The 16,976-nt window shown below is 42.7% G+C and overlaps 1 protein-coding gene across 4 annotated transcripts in view; it reads right to left on the bottom strand.

Annotated features, from left to right (window-relative positions):
• Positions 1-6,573: 6,573 nt before the first annotated feature.
• The window catches only part of CSNK1D (casein kinase 1 delta), a 42,199-nt gene continuing 31,796 nt past the window's right edge, over positions 6,574-16,976 (bottom strand). For 2 of the 4 annotated variants that reach the window (XM_056550138.1, XM_056550136.1), the window contains exons 9-10: positions 13,108-13,175; positions 6,574-8,322 (exon numbers count right to left, since the gene is read on the bottom strand). In XM_056550138.1, the coding sequence (XP_056406113.1) occupies positions 13,143-13,175 (33 nt within the window). In that variant the 3' untranslated portion in view covers positions 6,574-8,322; positions 13,108-13,142. The remainder of the gene's footprint in view (positions 8,323-13,107; positions 13,176-16,976) is intronic. The other 2 variants (XM_056550135.1, XM_056550137.1) reach the window with 1 other exon arrangement.

Below are 16,976 nucleotides of genomic sequence, written 5' to 3'. Positions count from 1 at the left end.
TATTTTGGAAGTGGATGCTTCTTCAGTTGGAGCAGGTGCAGTTTTAGCACAAAAGTCCTCCAAAGGTAGAACTGTAACCTGCGTTTTTTTTCTCCAAGAGATTTTCCCCTGCGGAGAGAAATTATACCATCGGAGATCGCGAGCTGGAAGAATGGTGTCATGTCTTGGAGGGCACTGTACATCCGCTTACTATTTATTCTGACCACATGAACTTGCTTTAGCTACAGACTGCCCATCGTCTTAACCCTCGGCAGGCTTGTTGGTCTCTGTTCTTCTCTAGATTTGACTTTTTTATTCACTTCTGTCCTGCAGAGAAGAATCTTCGAGCTGATGCCCTATCTAGATCCTCTGATGTAGAAGATCAGGAATCCCTCCCTTAAAATATTGTTCCTCCTGATCGTCTCATTTCTGCAGCGCCAGCAAGTCTTCAGCACCTGCCTCCTGGGAAGACTTACGTAACTCCCCATCTTGGACTTCGAGTCTTGAAATGGGGCCATTCCTCTCTGTTGGCCGGTCATGCCGGTATTCGTAAGTCCTAGCAACTCATCTCCCAACAGTACTGGTGGCCAACTTTAAAATAGGATGTCGTTGACTTTGTTCGTTCGGTCTGTGCCCGGGAGAAGACCCCCCCAAGCCTGCTGGTCTACTACATCCATTGCCAGTTCCAGAGCAGCCCTGGACCGATATAGCAATGGACTTTATTACTGACCTTCTTTCCTCTGGCGGCAATATGGTCATTTGGGTTGCAGTGGACCGATTTTCTAAAATGGCTCATTTTGTGCCTCTACCAGGATTACCATCTGCACCGCAGCTTGCCAAGTTATTCCTCCACCTACATGGATTGCCTTCTCATATTGTCTCCAACAGAGGGGTTCAGTTTGTCTCAAAGTTCGGGAGGGCCCTCTGTTCATGTCTCCAAGTTAAATTGGATTTTTCGTCAGGTTACCACCCACAATCCAATGGGCAGGTCGAAAGGGTGAACCAGGTCATGGGAGACTAACTTCGCCATTTTGTGTCTTTTTAGATTTCTCTGATGTCACGACCACAGTGCTCTCTGCTGACCTCTGCTGTCCATTTTAGGAACTGTCCAGAGCAGGAGAAAATACCCGTAGCAAACATATGCTGCTCTGGACAGTTCCTAAAATGGAGAGCAGAGGTCAGCAGAGAGCACTGTGGTTGTGACATCAGAGAAATCTAAAAAGATAAGCATTTCCTCTATAGTATACAGCCCCTAAAAAGTACTGGAAGGATTTCGATTTTTTTATAGAAGTAATTTACAAATCTGTTTAACTTTCTGGCACCAATTGATTTAAAAAAAAAAAGTTTTCCACGGGAGTACCCATTTAACTTTGATTCTGTGATTGTTTATTCGTGACATATTCTAATTTATGTTAGAGGTAAATTTTTGTCGATACTTGCATCATTTCTTGTCGATACTTGCATCATTGGTCGTTAAGGCCCCTTTCACACTACAGGTTTCATCCTGCTTTTTTACTGCCGTTATTTTACAATAACGGATAAAAAAAAAAAAGGACGCAATAACTGGTAATATAGGATGATAACTGATGACCATCATCCATCATCCATTATTTTTAATGTATTTTTTTTCTTAAAAAAAACGGATGTTGTTCATCTCTTATCCGTTATTACCAGTTACATCCGTTTTCTTTTTAATCGGGTTTTTAACCCTTTTTTTGTAAAGCTGTACTGAGCATGCTCAGTACAAAAAAAACGGATGTTAAAAACCTGACAATAACTGATGATAACACGGATGTTTTTTTTTTTTTTGGAACATCCGGTTCCCATGGACCTCAATGTTAAATTTTAACGTCCGGTTTTTCACCATTTTTTTTTTTGCCGGACTGAAAATTTGTGCATGCACCACTTTTTGTGCCGGCAAAAATAACGGACATTAGTAAAAACGGACATACCTGATGCAAAAGGATGTTCAAAAAATCCCATTGACATTGGATTTTTTGACGGCCGTTTTTAGGACTTTTTGCTGGGAGTAATAACGGAGGTTGTTTTTTACAGGATGATACCTGTAGTGTGAAAGGGGCCCAAGAGGCTTGTAACTCAATCAGATCACAAAAAACAATTTTTTTTGTTATTTTTGAAAGGAATGCCTATTTACCTAACAGAGCTCTATTGTGCTGTGATAAGATTATAACTCCGTGTTTCCCAACCAGGGTGCCTCCAGGTGTTGCTAAACTACAACTCCCAGCATGCCTGGACAGCCAAAGGCTGTCCGGGCATGCTGGGAGTTAAAGTTTTGCAACATCTGGAGGGCCACAGTTTGAGACCACTGTTCTAAAATATATTAAAGAGCAGATCACCAATTCGGCTTTGGTCGCAAAGGCTGCTAAGCAGATATTACCTGTAAAATCTAGTAAACTGTTTCTGCCTTTGTATATACCAACAGCATAATGTTCTTCCACTTATTTTATGTAAACAAATGGCTCGTGACTGCATTAACCCTTGACGACTTTCACGATGCTGCAATTTTGTTCTTTGCAGGAGGAGCTGTATTTTTCAATGGCATAATTCTGGGGTATAATTCATTTATAAAAGTGCCGACACTATTCCACAACGCTTTACAAAGCTTGCTCGCTGTACCAATAGGACTCACTAGAGGGAAACAAATCTACTGTAGGTCAGGCTGAAACCAAATCCGGCAGCTTGGCCGTAGACTCTTCTAGTCTAAACATAAAGGAGTTCCGCTTTTAAAGGGGTACTCCGGGGGGTAAAAATCTTAATACTTCCAGTACTTATCAGTGCTCATCCCAGGGGCTCCCAGCAGTCAGACACTCACTTATCCTCTGGATAGGGGCTAAGTTATTAAAGGGAACCAAGCTGTAGATTTTACCATATATAACACTTGACAACACGTAATATATGGTAAAATCTTTACCACCACCCCTGGCTGCCCTGTAAGTAGTCCCCTGGGTGTCCTATCGCTATAGCCAAAGTGATGCCCCCCTCTTGCTTGTTTGATGGCCCATGTCATCGCACTGGTCCCTAAGCAGACAGAGCAGAGTGGTGACGCAGGCTCTCAATCAGGCCAAAGGGGTGTCACTACAGTTGGGAGTATAGCTCCCCGAAGACTACTTACAGTGCAGCGGGGGTATATTACAAACTTCATATCCTTACCATCCCTATGGGAAAAAACATCCCCCAAGGATGGTGATAAGGATTTTACCATAAGTAACGTGTTGCCAAGTGTTATATATGGTACAATCTACTGTTTGGTTCCCTTTAAAGTGTACCTGTCAGCAAAAACTTTTTGATATAATGTAGATAATACTATATGTATATTTGTAATATACATTGGTTAAAAAATATGTATATTTTTGTCTCTACAGCTATTGCATGTGTGTCTCTATGAGGAGTCCAAATACAGGAATGGAGGGTGGACAAGTAGGGTTCTGTATACCGAGGACAAGCGGGGCTCCGTACACCGAGGACAAGCGGGGCTCCGTACACCGAGGACAAGCGGGGCTCCGTACACCGAGGACAAGCGGGGCTCCGTACACCGAGGACAAGCGGGGCTCCGTACACCGAGGACAAGCGGGGCTCCGTACACCGAGGACAAGCGGGGCTCTGTACACCGAGGACAAGCGGGGCTCTGTACACCAAGGCTCTATAATATGCTCCTAGCTCACACATTAGGATGATTGACAAGCCAGGAACCTGCACAGAGCCCTTCTTGTCCTGCCCTCACTTCCTGTATTTGGACTCCTCATAGACACAGGCAATAGCTCCAGAGACAGCATTTTTCCACCCAAAAATACACAATTTTTAATCAATGTATATTACAAATATACATATGCTATCTACATTATATAAAAAGTTTGTTGAGAACAGGCACATTAAGTGCTGGATTACTCCTTTAACGTCTTATGGCATTGTTAAAAGGTCAGGGAGTTGTCACCTTGATCATGTTTATTAGTAATATAGACAAACCCAACGGACTGGGACGTAAAGAACCTTCTGCGAGTTCATGTGATAACCTTCATGTGGAAATACACCATCAAGGTGCAAATAATCTGTGTATTGGCCGAGAATGGAAATCATCTTAAATTTTTTTTTTTTTTTTTTAATCTTTGGATATCTTAAAACCTTTTGGTTTTTCTCTCTGTTAAATGGGCACTGTCATTAAAAAATTTTTTTTTGCATATGATACAGCAGGTAAAAATAATAAGATTTGAAATTTACTCCCTGTAAATAAAATGTCTTTTTATGTTACTTTCATGGCCTTATAAATCTGGCCATTAGGGGTCTCCCTTCTGGCCCAGACTGCATTCAGTCTGCTCAAAAGCACAGATTTTGGTCTCCTGCTGGACTGGCAGGAGACCAAACTCAGGAAGTGCGGTCTGGCCATATGCAGTAAATAGCGCTCACTCTCTGCTTGTGTATGAAACAGGGATAAGCAGGTGCTATTCACTGCCTGTGGCCAGACCGCACTTCCCGATTTTGGTCTCCTGCCATTACAGCAGGAGACAAAAGTCTGTGCTTTTGAGCAGATGGAATGCAGTCTGGACCAGAAGGGAGACCCCTAGTGGCCAGATTTAAAAGGGCCATGAAAGTATTTTTTTTTTCTTTTCTTTACAGGGTGTAAATTACAAATCTTAATTTATTTTTACCTGCTGTATCAAATGCAAAAAAGCTTGGCAATAGCAAACCTGCTCCTTGTGTGCACCAGTCATCATTGATCCGCAGCCTAGACGTCTTTACACTACTCCAGCCAGTCTCCGTATTGATGATGATTTCAGGTTTCTCTGAAACATTTTGCCAAGGAAGCTAACGCCACAAATTTCCTGACAAACCGTTCTTGGGGCTTCTCAATAGGACTTGTTCTCTCGCTAGTTTATGTAGGTTGCAGGCTTTCATTTTCTGCATGTGTTACCTATGAATGGCTGAAATTAAAACTGGTCCAACCTGCTAGTAAGAAGTGCCATTGTATTTTGGTGATACATAGTATATCACACATTGCCCTACAACAAATAAATCACATTTTATTGTGCTAGAGTGATAGTTCTGGCGATCTTAATTCTTTTCTTAGGTCCAATAGTCCTTAAATCTGGGACATGACATCACCATTAAAGCAACAATTCCCTACAAACAGTCAAATGTCAGTGCAGAACGCATTTTATTTTTATTTTTGTGTTTTTTTTAACTCCTCGCCTTTTAAAAGCCATACATTTTTCACCTTCTGAGCCATATAAGGGTTTGTTTTATGAGGGACCAATTGTACTTCGTAATGACACTTTACCACACAATCTACTGCAAAGGCAAAATTTGTGGGGAGAGACCCCAAAAAATTAAACAGTTTTATTTTGTTTCCACGCAGTGTAATTTATGGTTAAATCGAGACGTTGTCTATTCTCTAGGTCCATACGATTACAGATACCCAGTTGTTATAGGTTTTGTTTTACTACTTTTAAAATTAACTTTTGTGATAAAATGAGTATGATTAAAAAATTGTCTCCTGAGCCCCAACACTTATTTGTCATATATGGGACTGTATGACGGCTATTTTTCCCCACCATTGTAGTTTTTATCTGTAGCATTTTTGTTTTAATATGACATTTGATTTTTTTTTTCTAATAAGGATTTTTTTTTTTTTTTTTTACATTTAGACCATTTACCTACTGGTTTCATTAATGTTATTTTTAATTGCCCAAAAATGGGGGTTATTTAAACTTATTTTAGGGGAGGGGTTTATTAACATTACAAAACATTTTTCAGTTTAATATATGTATATTTTGTAGACTCCATAGGGGACTACTACATGAAATCTTTTGATTGCAAAGACTGTTCGATGCTGTTCTAGCATAGATCAAGATCAGTATTATCAGCACCATGTTTAGACAGGCTGCATGTATTTCCAAAGTGCCGATCCAATCGTATGAGGCAGGTGTGGGCCCCTTTGGCCGTCAACTTAACCAAACAGCACCCCCAAACCAACACCAGTATCTCATCCCTTTTGCACAAGGATTAGTGTCAGACATCTCTGTGATCACCATTGTCCAGAATTTGAATGAGTGTTGGAGGCGTGTCAAATCTGAAGAGAGATCAGCTCCTAAGCTTACTCTAAAAGGGGTACTCCGGTGGGAAAAAAAACAAAAACTCAACAACTGGTGTAGAAAATAAATAAATAGTTAAACAGATTTGTAAATTAAGTCTAAAAAAAAACCTCAATGCTTTTATTATTTATCAGCTGCTCTATACTTCAGAGGAAGTTGTGTAGTTCTTTCCAGTCTGAGCACAGTGCTCTCTGCTGACACCTCTGTCCATGTCCGGAACTGTTCAGAGCAGGAGAGGTTCGCTATTGCTCCTGACAGTTCCTGACATGGACAGAGGTGTCAGCAGAGAGCACTGTGCTCAGACTGGAAAGAACTACACAACTCCCTCTGGAGCATACAGCAGCTGGTAAGTACTGGACGGAGTTATGGGGGGGGTCGCTACACTTTTACAAGAACTATTGCAAAGCTAGGCCCCAAAGTGATGCCTTTAAATACGCAATGCATTCTGATAAGTCACAAAAAAAAATAATACGAACAGACACAAAACTGTAGAAGTTACGAATTTATTATTTACACACTTTGTAAAGTACACAAATACAGTAGTGATACAAATTGTTTTCTTGGCAATAAGTATCAATGTACAGGATTTCTTAAGATCCCAGGAAAACATTCTGTCATTATGGCAAATGAGGGAATTGAGCGCTCCCCTCTGTTGTAATTTACTAATGCTCTCAAACAGTATGTAAAGACCTTGGTGTACAGTGGTTAGAAAAGTTGGTTAGTTAACAGGACATTCACAGATATTTACAAAGAAAAAAGCACGTCGTGAAGAATTGTACAGAGCACATGGGACATGCGGAAATATTACAGGTTAACTAGCATACACAGACGACTCCTTCCATGACGATCCTCACACTTTAGAAATACTCGGTAATAAACATTCTTACAACAAGAACACAAAGCCTTACCTATTGTAAATATCCATCTAACAGACTGCATCCTGTACCATAAAAAGTCATGTGAAGCCTACTGAATGAAGAGGAAATTTAATCTTTAAAAACACAGCTGAAGACCACATCAAACATTGGAAACCCGCCCTACCCCCTCCCCATATCACAGCCCCTACCCCTCACAAAATTTAGACATTTGTCCATATTGCACAACCCAAATATGGGTAGCCAGTCCTATGAATTTACACCTTTAACAAGGGCCTGTGCTGCCTAATATATAAGGACAAAGATTAACACGTTTAAAGAGTTACCTCTACGTACACTTAGTGGCTTTCACCTTTTACTTGCTACAGTGATAACTTGAGGCTCAAACGGTGAGATCTAAAACACTAATGCCGCATTGTGTACGGCGATGCTTCTAAATGGAAGTGTATGGGTTTTTTTTCCCCTCCTTTTCTGATATGAAGGCATCAGGATTGATATGTCCTAAAACCTAAAATTAACAACAGAGGGGGTGAGGGGGGGGGGGAAGAAACAGAACAAAAAACACACACCCTCACAGTGCACTGCGAGGGATTTCACAGAATGGTTTCCGAAATACAAATGATCGCCAGTGCTTCAAGAACTTTACGTCTTTAAAAAAAAATCCCTCTATCTAGGCATGCATAGGAATGCTTTATTACCCCTGATAAAAGAAAAAGAAAAAAAGCGGGAAAAACTAAAACTAAATTAAAAACTAAATTAAATAAAGCTTATTAAAAAGAACTGTACATGGAGCCCATATGCACTAGTCTTCTCACCAGTAAAATCATGGCCAGCGAATCTCCGCTCATGCTACATCACTGTCATTGTGGAAACAAGACCGACAGATCTGGCACATTTATTCATGGAAAGTTGTTTTTTTTTTTTTAAACAAAGATACATACAAAACCATGTAGAGAAGGGCCTTGAAAAAAAAAAACAAAAAAAAGAGCCCTGAAAAAGGAACTAAGAAAAATAAAATGGCATTGCTGTATTTGGCGCTTAAAAGTCTACGTCTGCACTGGTGGGCAAGAGTTCTAAAGGGCGTCACATCTTCGCTAGCTGGGCCGTTTGTTGTTCACGCCGCCATCTTTGTCAAAAAGCATGTAAAGCTCCATTCGGATTTGGTTGCTTTTAAATCGGGTTTTGTTGCTGTGGTTGTGCCTTTATTTTCAGATTCCATTTTTTTTATTTTTTTATTTTATTTTTATTTGCTAGTGAAACCATTGAAAGATTAGCCATGCACTTAACCGCCCCTCCACGGGGGAATGTGTTCATCGGTGGACAGTTGAAGGGAAACCACTGGAGGCCACCCGACTGGGAATCTGCAAAGCAAGGAGAAGGTCATGACTATCTGTATCATTCTGGTCAGTACACTGCAGGAAAAGACATTTCTATGGATAGCTGCAGAGACTTATGAGAAGCTGACGACAAGATACCAGAACCCTTCATCCCTGGGCATATCACCGTTTAGAAACGCCCCGATGACTCTCAGCCCCATTTCTAGATAGTATGATAAAATGCAATGTCTCGGAAACGCTGTCTCAATGCAGAATACGTGGCAGGTAGCTGGTGTTCAGGCAGCAGGAAACGAATGACAGGCTGTTTTAAAGGGTTACTCCGCCCCTAGACATCTTATCCCTTATCCAAAGAATAAGATGTCTGATTGCTGGGGACCCCCCACCATCTCCCTGCAGCATCCGGCGTTCATTTAGAGCATCGGGTGCAGCGCAGGAGGCTCGTGACGTCATGGCCACACCCTCTCAATGCAAGTCAATGGGAGGGGGCGTGACGTTGTCACGCCCCCTCCCATAGACTTGCATTGAGGGGGTGTGGCCATGACATCATGAGCAGTGGGTGACAGTGATGTCACAAGTCTCCACCCCACATCGCCAGCTAAGTTCTCTCCATGCACCGGATGTCTGGGGTGCCACAGAAGAGATCGCGAGGGTCCCCAGTGGCAGGACCCCCGCAATCAGACATCTTATCCCCTATCCTTTGGATAGGGGATAAGATGTCTAGGGGCAGAGTACCCCTTTAAGTCAATATTTTCCTGTGTGCCAGATAGGGATCGATTGATTATCGGTTTGGCCGATATTATCAGCCGATATTCACGATTTTGGATATTATTGGTATTGGCAATTAGCCGATAACTTATACCGGAATATCGGTATAAGGTATCGGCCTCAAAGTTCACAGATTATCGTTATTGGCCCTAAAAAAAAAATCAATATTGATGCCAGACCACCCCTTGGACATTATTAGGCCTACACACTACCTTTTACAATAAGACTCTAAAAGGAATCTGTCAAAATTGCCCCTGGTTGCCCCACACACTGCACACAGGTGTCAAAACTCCAAACAACCATGAAATGACCAAATAGGTGAAGGGATAGAAAAGGCAGAGCATTGAGTCTGTACCCCTTTATTCTAGTAATCGGTTGGGGTGGGATACAGGACAGGATAGGGGGGTGTCTGATCGTTTCGAGAAAGCAGGAATTAGTATTAAAAACTGTCCCCAACATGAGGCCCTCCAGCTGCTGCAGAACTACTCTGCATGCCTCACACACTGAGAAGGTTATGGAATGCTGCAAGTTAGATTGATCTAAACTGGTTTGTAATGTACAATTATTATTATTTCAGTAAGCATTTTATTCTATATATACGCACTGCTATTTTCATTTAGTTGCTTTCACACTGGTCTCTCGTTTTCTTGATACGCAACGACATTTCATTACTGACAACTCATTACTGTGGATATGGGATTAGCTTTGAAATGTCCCTTTAAAAAAAAGGCGACAAAGCATCTGACAAGCCCCAGTCTCTCCCGGTGCATGAAGCAGCGTGTTGGCATGTGCTCCATGAATCCTCTATGGGAGCAACAGAGATACCCAAGTACAGCGCTCCTGTATCTCCGCTAGTAGAGTGCATGCTGACATGCTGCTGTGTACAGGGAGAGACAGGGCGCTGGTTCTGGAGATCACAGGGGGGCCCAGAAGTCGGACACCCTCCACCAACAGATGCTAATTCCCTATCCTGAGGACATGGGTTACGTTTTATAGGGCACATCATATTCTGCAATAAAGTACTAGTCGTCACCATAAGAGCAGCAATGTAGGAATCAAATGTAATTTGTGCTGCCAAATCCCTACTGTTATTACCTACTCACAGGATAGGCGATAAATGTTAAGTCGCTGGGACCCCCTCTACCTGTAATGTGATCATTCAGAGGGGAATTTGTAAATGTTTTATTTTTGGTTATTCCCCCAACCTGAAACAAGCGCTTCTAAAAACTGTAAAGGGGGAGTAACTGTCTGGTGAGGTTTGGGGTCCTTACCGGTGCCAGACACTGGCACTAAGCAGGGACTTTAAAGTGGAGACTGCGCTAATAATGGGTAAAGGACCTCCAATGACAATGGTCATTCTTCTGGAGACATTTTGTGCTTCACTGTATTTGTTGGTAAGTTGTGCGGCATTTTAATAGTTCAGCACTGATGTAACAGTATGTAGTGCTGCACTGTTGTATTTGCTGCTATTCGTACTATGTAAATTGAGTGGGAGTATTTGGTTGGCGAAGACGAAAGTAATGTGGGTGCTGCACAGTGTTAATTTGTTGGTTCCGTCATATATTAGCTTGTAAGGCCTTAACATTACAAGGTTGTTTCAGTATCCTTGATGGTGTGGGTCATTTATAAATGTTTTATATTAGGATCTTTGCATATTTGTGAATACAGATTAAAGGGGTTCTCCACCATGAGGTGTATTTAGTACGTACCTGCCAGATAGTAATGGACATGCCTAGGAAGGATCTGCGCTTGTCTTGGAGCTAAATGGCTATGTTGTGAGATTACCATAACACTGTGGCTTTTTGTAAACTGGGGGGTCTGAGCGCTGTGGCCCCCTGTGATCATGTGTACGGAGCCCCGGCTCTCAGAATGGAAAATCACGTCCCCCGCCCGACCCACCATCCTGTGGGAGAGCCGGGGCTCTGTACAGACAACCGCAGGGGGCCACAGCGCTCAGATCCCCCAAGACCTAAAACTTATACCCTATCCTCCAGATAGGAATATGTTTTTCTGTACTTATCGGCATGGGACTGGTACTTTAACCCCTTAAGGACTCAGGGTTTTTCAGTTTTTGCACTTTCGTTTTTCCTCCTTACCTTTTAAAAATCATAACCCTTTCAATTTTCCACCTAAAAATCCATATTATGGCTTATTTTTTGCGTCTCCAATTCTACTTTGCAGGGACATTAGTCATTTTACCCAAAAATTCAAGGCGAAACGGAAGAAAAAAATCATTGTGTGACAAAATCGAAGAAAAAACGCCATTTTGTAACTTTTGGGGGCTTCGGTTTCTACGCAGTGCATATTTCGGTAAAAATGACACATTACTCTGTAGATCCATACGGTTAAAATGATCACCTACATATATAGGTTGGATTTTGTCGCACTTCTGAAAAAAATCATAACTACATGCAGGAAAATGTATACATTTAAAAATGTCATCTTCTGACCCCTATAACTTATTTTTCCGCGTACTGGCCGTATGAGGACTCATTTTTTGCGCCATGATCTGAAGTTTTTATCGGTACCATTTTTGTTTTGATCGGACTTTTTGATCACTTTTTATTCATTTTTTAATGGTATAAAAAGTGACCAAAAATAAGCTTTTTTTGAATTTGGATTTTTTTTTATGTGTACGCCACTGACTGTGCGGTTTAATTAACGATATATTTTTATAGTTTGGACATTTACGCACGCGGCGATACCACATGTATATTTTTATTTACACTTATTTTTTTTATGGGAAAAGGGGGGGGATTCAAACTTTTATTAGGGAAGGTGTTAAATGATCTTTATGAACACTTTTTTTTTGCAGTGTTATAGGTCCCATAGGGACCTATAACACTGCACACACTGATCTCTTACACAGATCACAGGCGTGTATTAACATGCCTGTGATCAGTGTTATCGGCGCTTGACTGCTCCTGCCTGGATCTCAGGCACGGAGCAGTCATTTGTCGATCGGACACCGAGGAGGCAGGTAAGGTCCCTTCCGGTGTCCTGTAAGCTGTTGGGGACGCCGCGATTTCACCGCAGCAGTCCCAAACAGCCCTACTGAGCAGCCAGGATACTTACACTTTCACTTCAGACGCGGCGGTCAGCTTTGATCGCTGCGCCTGAAGGGTTAATACAGGGCATCACCGTGATCGGTGATGTCCTGTATTAGCCGCAGGTCCCGGCCGTTGATAGCCGCCGGGACCGACTCAATATGACGCAGGGCACTGCGTGACCCCGCGGCATATCACGGGAGCCAGCGGAGGACGTAAATATATGTCCTTCATGGTTAAGGGGTTAAAGGGGTACTTCGTCGGAAACACTAATTTTATTCAACTGGTGCCAGAAAATTATACAGATTTGTAAATTATTTCTGTTAAAAAAAAACTCAATCCTTCCAGTACTTATCAGCTGATGTATTCTACAGAGGAAGTGCTTTTCTATTTGAATTTCTTTTCTATCATGACCACAGTGCTTTCTGCTGACACCTCTGTCCATGTCAGGAACTGTCCAGAGTAGGAGCAAATCCCCATAGCAAACCTATCTTGCTCCGGACAGTTCCTGACATGGACAGAGGTGTCACCAGAGAGCACTGTGGGCAAACTGGAAAGAAATTCAAAAAGAAAAAAGAACTTCCTCTGTAGTATACAGCAGCTGATAAGTACTGAGATTTTTAAATAGAAGTAATTTACAAATCTTTTTAACTTTCTGGCACCAGTTGATTTTAAATAAATTGTTTTCCACTGGAGTACCCCTTTAATGGTTGGTAGAGCCCTTGAAAGGGAATTATGTTGTATTTTATTACACAGACCACGCTTACAACACTCTCCCATAGAAGTCAATGAGTCAGCTTCAGACTACATTTCTATGTCCATGTGACTGCTGTAATGCATCTCTCTAAATGATGTTCTAAGTAGCTCAGGCAAGATAAACGCCCATAATTGTATGCATTAAATAGAAAAGAAAAGAAAAAAATTATATACAGCAGTCAGTTATTGGGAAAAGAGGAATGGCTGTAATCCATAGGGATGCTTTCTAAACAACACTCACCCAGTGCTGCCTTCAACCGAGACTGGGGCGAGCAGCTACTTGCCATGATGTTCGAATGGAATGCTATTCTGAGGTGGGGAAAAGACAGCTGCTTGTCACTGTCCAACAACCCAGCAGTTTACTGTGCTTAAGATGTACATTTGCTTTGTGTTTAAGCATACACCCATGATGCGCCAGCCAGAAGGAAGTGTGAAGCAGTGGCTGAGAAAGTGAGGATCTCTGAGGAAACTCCATTTAGTTTCCATAAATGGAATTTCTCATGACACTTAAAATTCATACTAATGCCCCAAATTAGCTTATGCATGCGAGGTTAAAGGGCTACTCGGGTGGAAAACTACTTCTCAAATCAACAGGTGCCAGAAAGTTAAAACCAGATCTGTAAATTACTTCTATTTCAAAATCTTAATCCAGTACTTCCAGTACTTATCAGCAGCTGTATTCTACAGAGGAAGTTCTTTTCTTTTTGAATTTCCTTTCTATCTGACCACAGTGCTCTCTGCTGACACCTCTGTCCATGTCAGGAACTGTCCAGAGCAGGATAGGTTTGCTATGGGGATTTTCTCCTGCTCTGGACAGTTCCTGACATGGACAGAGGTGTCAGCAGAGAGAGCACTGTGATCCGACAGAAAAGAAATTCAAAAAGAAAAAGTACTTCCTGTGGAGCATGCAGCAGCTTATAAGTCAGTGTCTCCCAACCAGGGTGCCTCCAGAGGCTGTCCGGGCATTCTGGGAGTTTTAGTTTTGCAACAGCTGGGGGCACCCTGGTTGGGAGACACTGACTTATAAGTACTGGAAGGGTTAAGATTTTTAAATAGAAGTCATTTTCTAATCTGATTAACTTTTTGGCACCAGTTGATTTAAAAAAAAAAAAAAAAAAAATATATTAATTTAAATTTATATATATATATATATATATATATATATATATATATATATATATATATATATATATATATATATATATAAAAATAATATAAATACCGTATTTATCGGGGTATACCACGCACCGGCCTATAACACGCACCCTCATTTTACCAAGGATATTTGGGTAAAAAAAGTTTTTTACCCAAATATCCATGGTAAAATGAGGGTGCGTGTGTATACCCCGATATACCCCCAGGAAAGGCAGGGGGAGAGAGGCCGTCGCTGCCCGCTTCTCTCCCCCTGCCTTTCCTGGGGTCTAGAGCTCTGCTGTCGGCCCTTCTCACCCCCTGGTTACCGTTCTGTCCCCCTGACTATCGGTGCCGGCGCCGATAGCCAGGGGGAGAGAAGCGGCGCCGACAGCCAGGGGGAGAGAAGGGGCAGCGGCACCCATTGCCGGCGCCGCTTCCCCGTTGCCTCCCCCCATCCCTGGTGGCATAATTACCTGAGTCGGGTCCGCGCTGCTGCAGGCCTCCGTCGTGCGTCCCCAGCGTCGTTGCTATGCACGGCGCGGCGCACTGACGTCATGCGCCGCGCCGTTCAGCGCATAGCAACGACGCCAGGGACGCACGACGGAGGCCTGGAGCAGCGCGGACCCGAGTCAGGTAATTATGCCACCGGGGATGGGGGGAGGCAACGGGGAAGCGGCGCCGGCAATGGGTGCCGCTGCCCCTTCTCTCCCCCTGGCTGTCGGCGCCGGCACCGATAGGGGGACAGAATGGGCAGCGGCGCCGATAACCAGGGGGTGAGAAGGGCCGACAGCAGCGCTCTAGACCCCAGGAAAGGCAGGGGGAGAGAAGCGGCCAGCGACGGCCTCTCTCCCCCTGCCTTTCCTGGGGGTGTATCGGCGTATAACACGCACACAGACTTTAGGCTAAAAATTTTAGCCTAAAAAATGCGTGTTATACGCCGATAAATACGGTATAATAATTTCCACCAGAGTACCCCTTTAAAGAGACGGACAGTCTGCCCTACAACCACACTAAAACCTGGCCTTAATCTGCATAATCTTCTTATGTGCGTTCACTAGGGATGCATGCAGTACACACATCAGCGACAGACCACGGAAATAAGTGCCACATTCTCTTTAGACTGCTTGTCTAGATGTGCACCATGTGGCTTTTAGACACTTCTGCATCCATAGTGATCACACTATATTCATGCATAAGAGCTGAGCTTCTTATGTGTTCAATGGCCGAGAGCTAGATGTTTACAGAACCAATCCAATGAGGTCATCCCATGTGAGAATCCAGACATTGGGTTGAAGTTCCACTACCAAAACCTAAAAAAACAACTAAACGGAAAAAAACAAAAACAAAAAAAAAAAAAAAACACACACACACCTGACTGAAGCCAGTTGTTTAGATATACCTGACTTTAGACTCCGAATCTACACTGACACCCCAGCCTGACCCCCATTTTCTCATGCCAGTTAAGTTCCATTTTGCAAGAGGAGATTTTGTCAGCGCACACAAAAGCTTGAATTTTTTCATTTTTTTAAATACACTCCATTCACTGTCTATGGCAGTGGTCTCAAACTGGTGGCCCTCCAGATGTTGCAAAACTTCAACTCCCAGCTGGGAGTTGAAGTTTTGCAACATCTGGAGGGCCACCAGTTTGAGACCACTGGTCTATGGCAATGTTTCCCAACCAGTGTGCCTCCAGCTGTTGCAAAACTACACTTCCCAGCATGCCCGCACAGCATTTGGCTGTCTGGTCGTGCAGGGAGTTGTGGTGCTGCAGGAACTGAAAGCACGCTGTTAAGGAAGTACTGGTCAATGGGATTGACAGGTCATTGAGTACTCTGCTCTTTCTAATACATAGGCAGGAAGTATACCGTGCCCAAAAACGTATCCCCTATCCGCAGGATAGAGGATCATTTTTAGATCTCGGGGGGTCCGACCAGATACGTTTTTGGGCATGATGTACTGCATGTTACGCAGGTACATGGGACTCAAGGACAGTCATCCCTAATGACCAGTGGGGTCCCAGCGATCATACATTCATCACCTATTTTGTAGATACACCATAAACATTGTTAGTGGAAACCCCCCTTTTAGGGCGTGTTCACACGTTCAGGTTTTTAAGCCAGGAAAGGACTCTTATAAAAGGAGAGACTTCCATTTATTTCTAACCTCAATTTATGAGCGGTTTCTGGCTTTGCATTAAATAGCAATTAAAGACCTGAATGTGTGAGCACACTCTTAGGGGGAAGAGGAAAAACAGCCCAACAGCCCATTATAAGAAACCTATTTGAATAAAAGAGGGGAAATTTTAAGCACACCCACCACAAAGAGAAATAATACTGCTGTAACATGGGCAGATTTACAAGGGCCTATCACTGATATAGTGAGATTGTTTTTTATATATTTTTAAAAGCCCACATAAGATGCAATCATGGGTAAATAAGCAATGTATTGTTGGGCATGTTTATTGCAGACAATGTAGCACCAGTTTATATATGAGGTGTGCTGCCTACTCCCGACAGCATTCTGCAAGTTATTGGATGCAAATGAAACCACCCAAATTTTAAAGAGACCTAATTCTAGGGTCAGACACCTTCTAGAAGACCTATGGTCAACTCCCCAAAAAAAATGCAATTTAATAGTTTAGGGAGTCCTGATCACGCCTTTACAGTTTACCGATACGCCTTTTCATTCCAGAGATTTGTGCTTTTTATAGTTTGCCCTACAATTTAGGGAAGGAGTCAGATGGGAGAGAATTTTAATAATAGGAGTAACTATGTGAAGCAGTGGTCTCAAACTGGTGGCCCTCCAGATGTTGCAAACTTCAACTCCCAGCTCAGACATCAAACTGGTGGCCCTCCAGATGTTGCAAACTTCAACTCCCAGCTCAGACAGCCATTTGCTGCAGCTAACGGCTGTCAGGAATGCTGGGAGTTGAAGTTTTGCAACATCTGGAGGGCCACAAGTTTGAGACTCCTGATG

Source organism: Hyla sarda, chromosome 13 (genome assembly GCF_029499605.1).
Source record: "Hyla sarda isolate aHylSar1 chromosome 13, aHylSar1.hap1, whole genome shotgun sequence".
Lineage (NCBI taxonomy): Eukaryota > Metazoa > Chordata > Amphibia > Anura > Hylidae > Hyla > Hyla sarda.
Note: the sequence above shows the minus strand (reverse complement) of the source record. Positions and strands in the feature narration are given on the sequence as shown.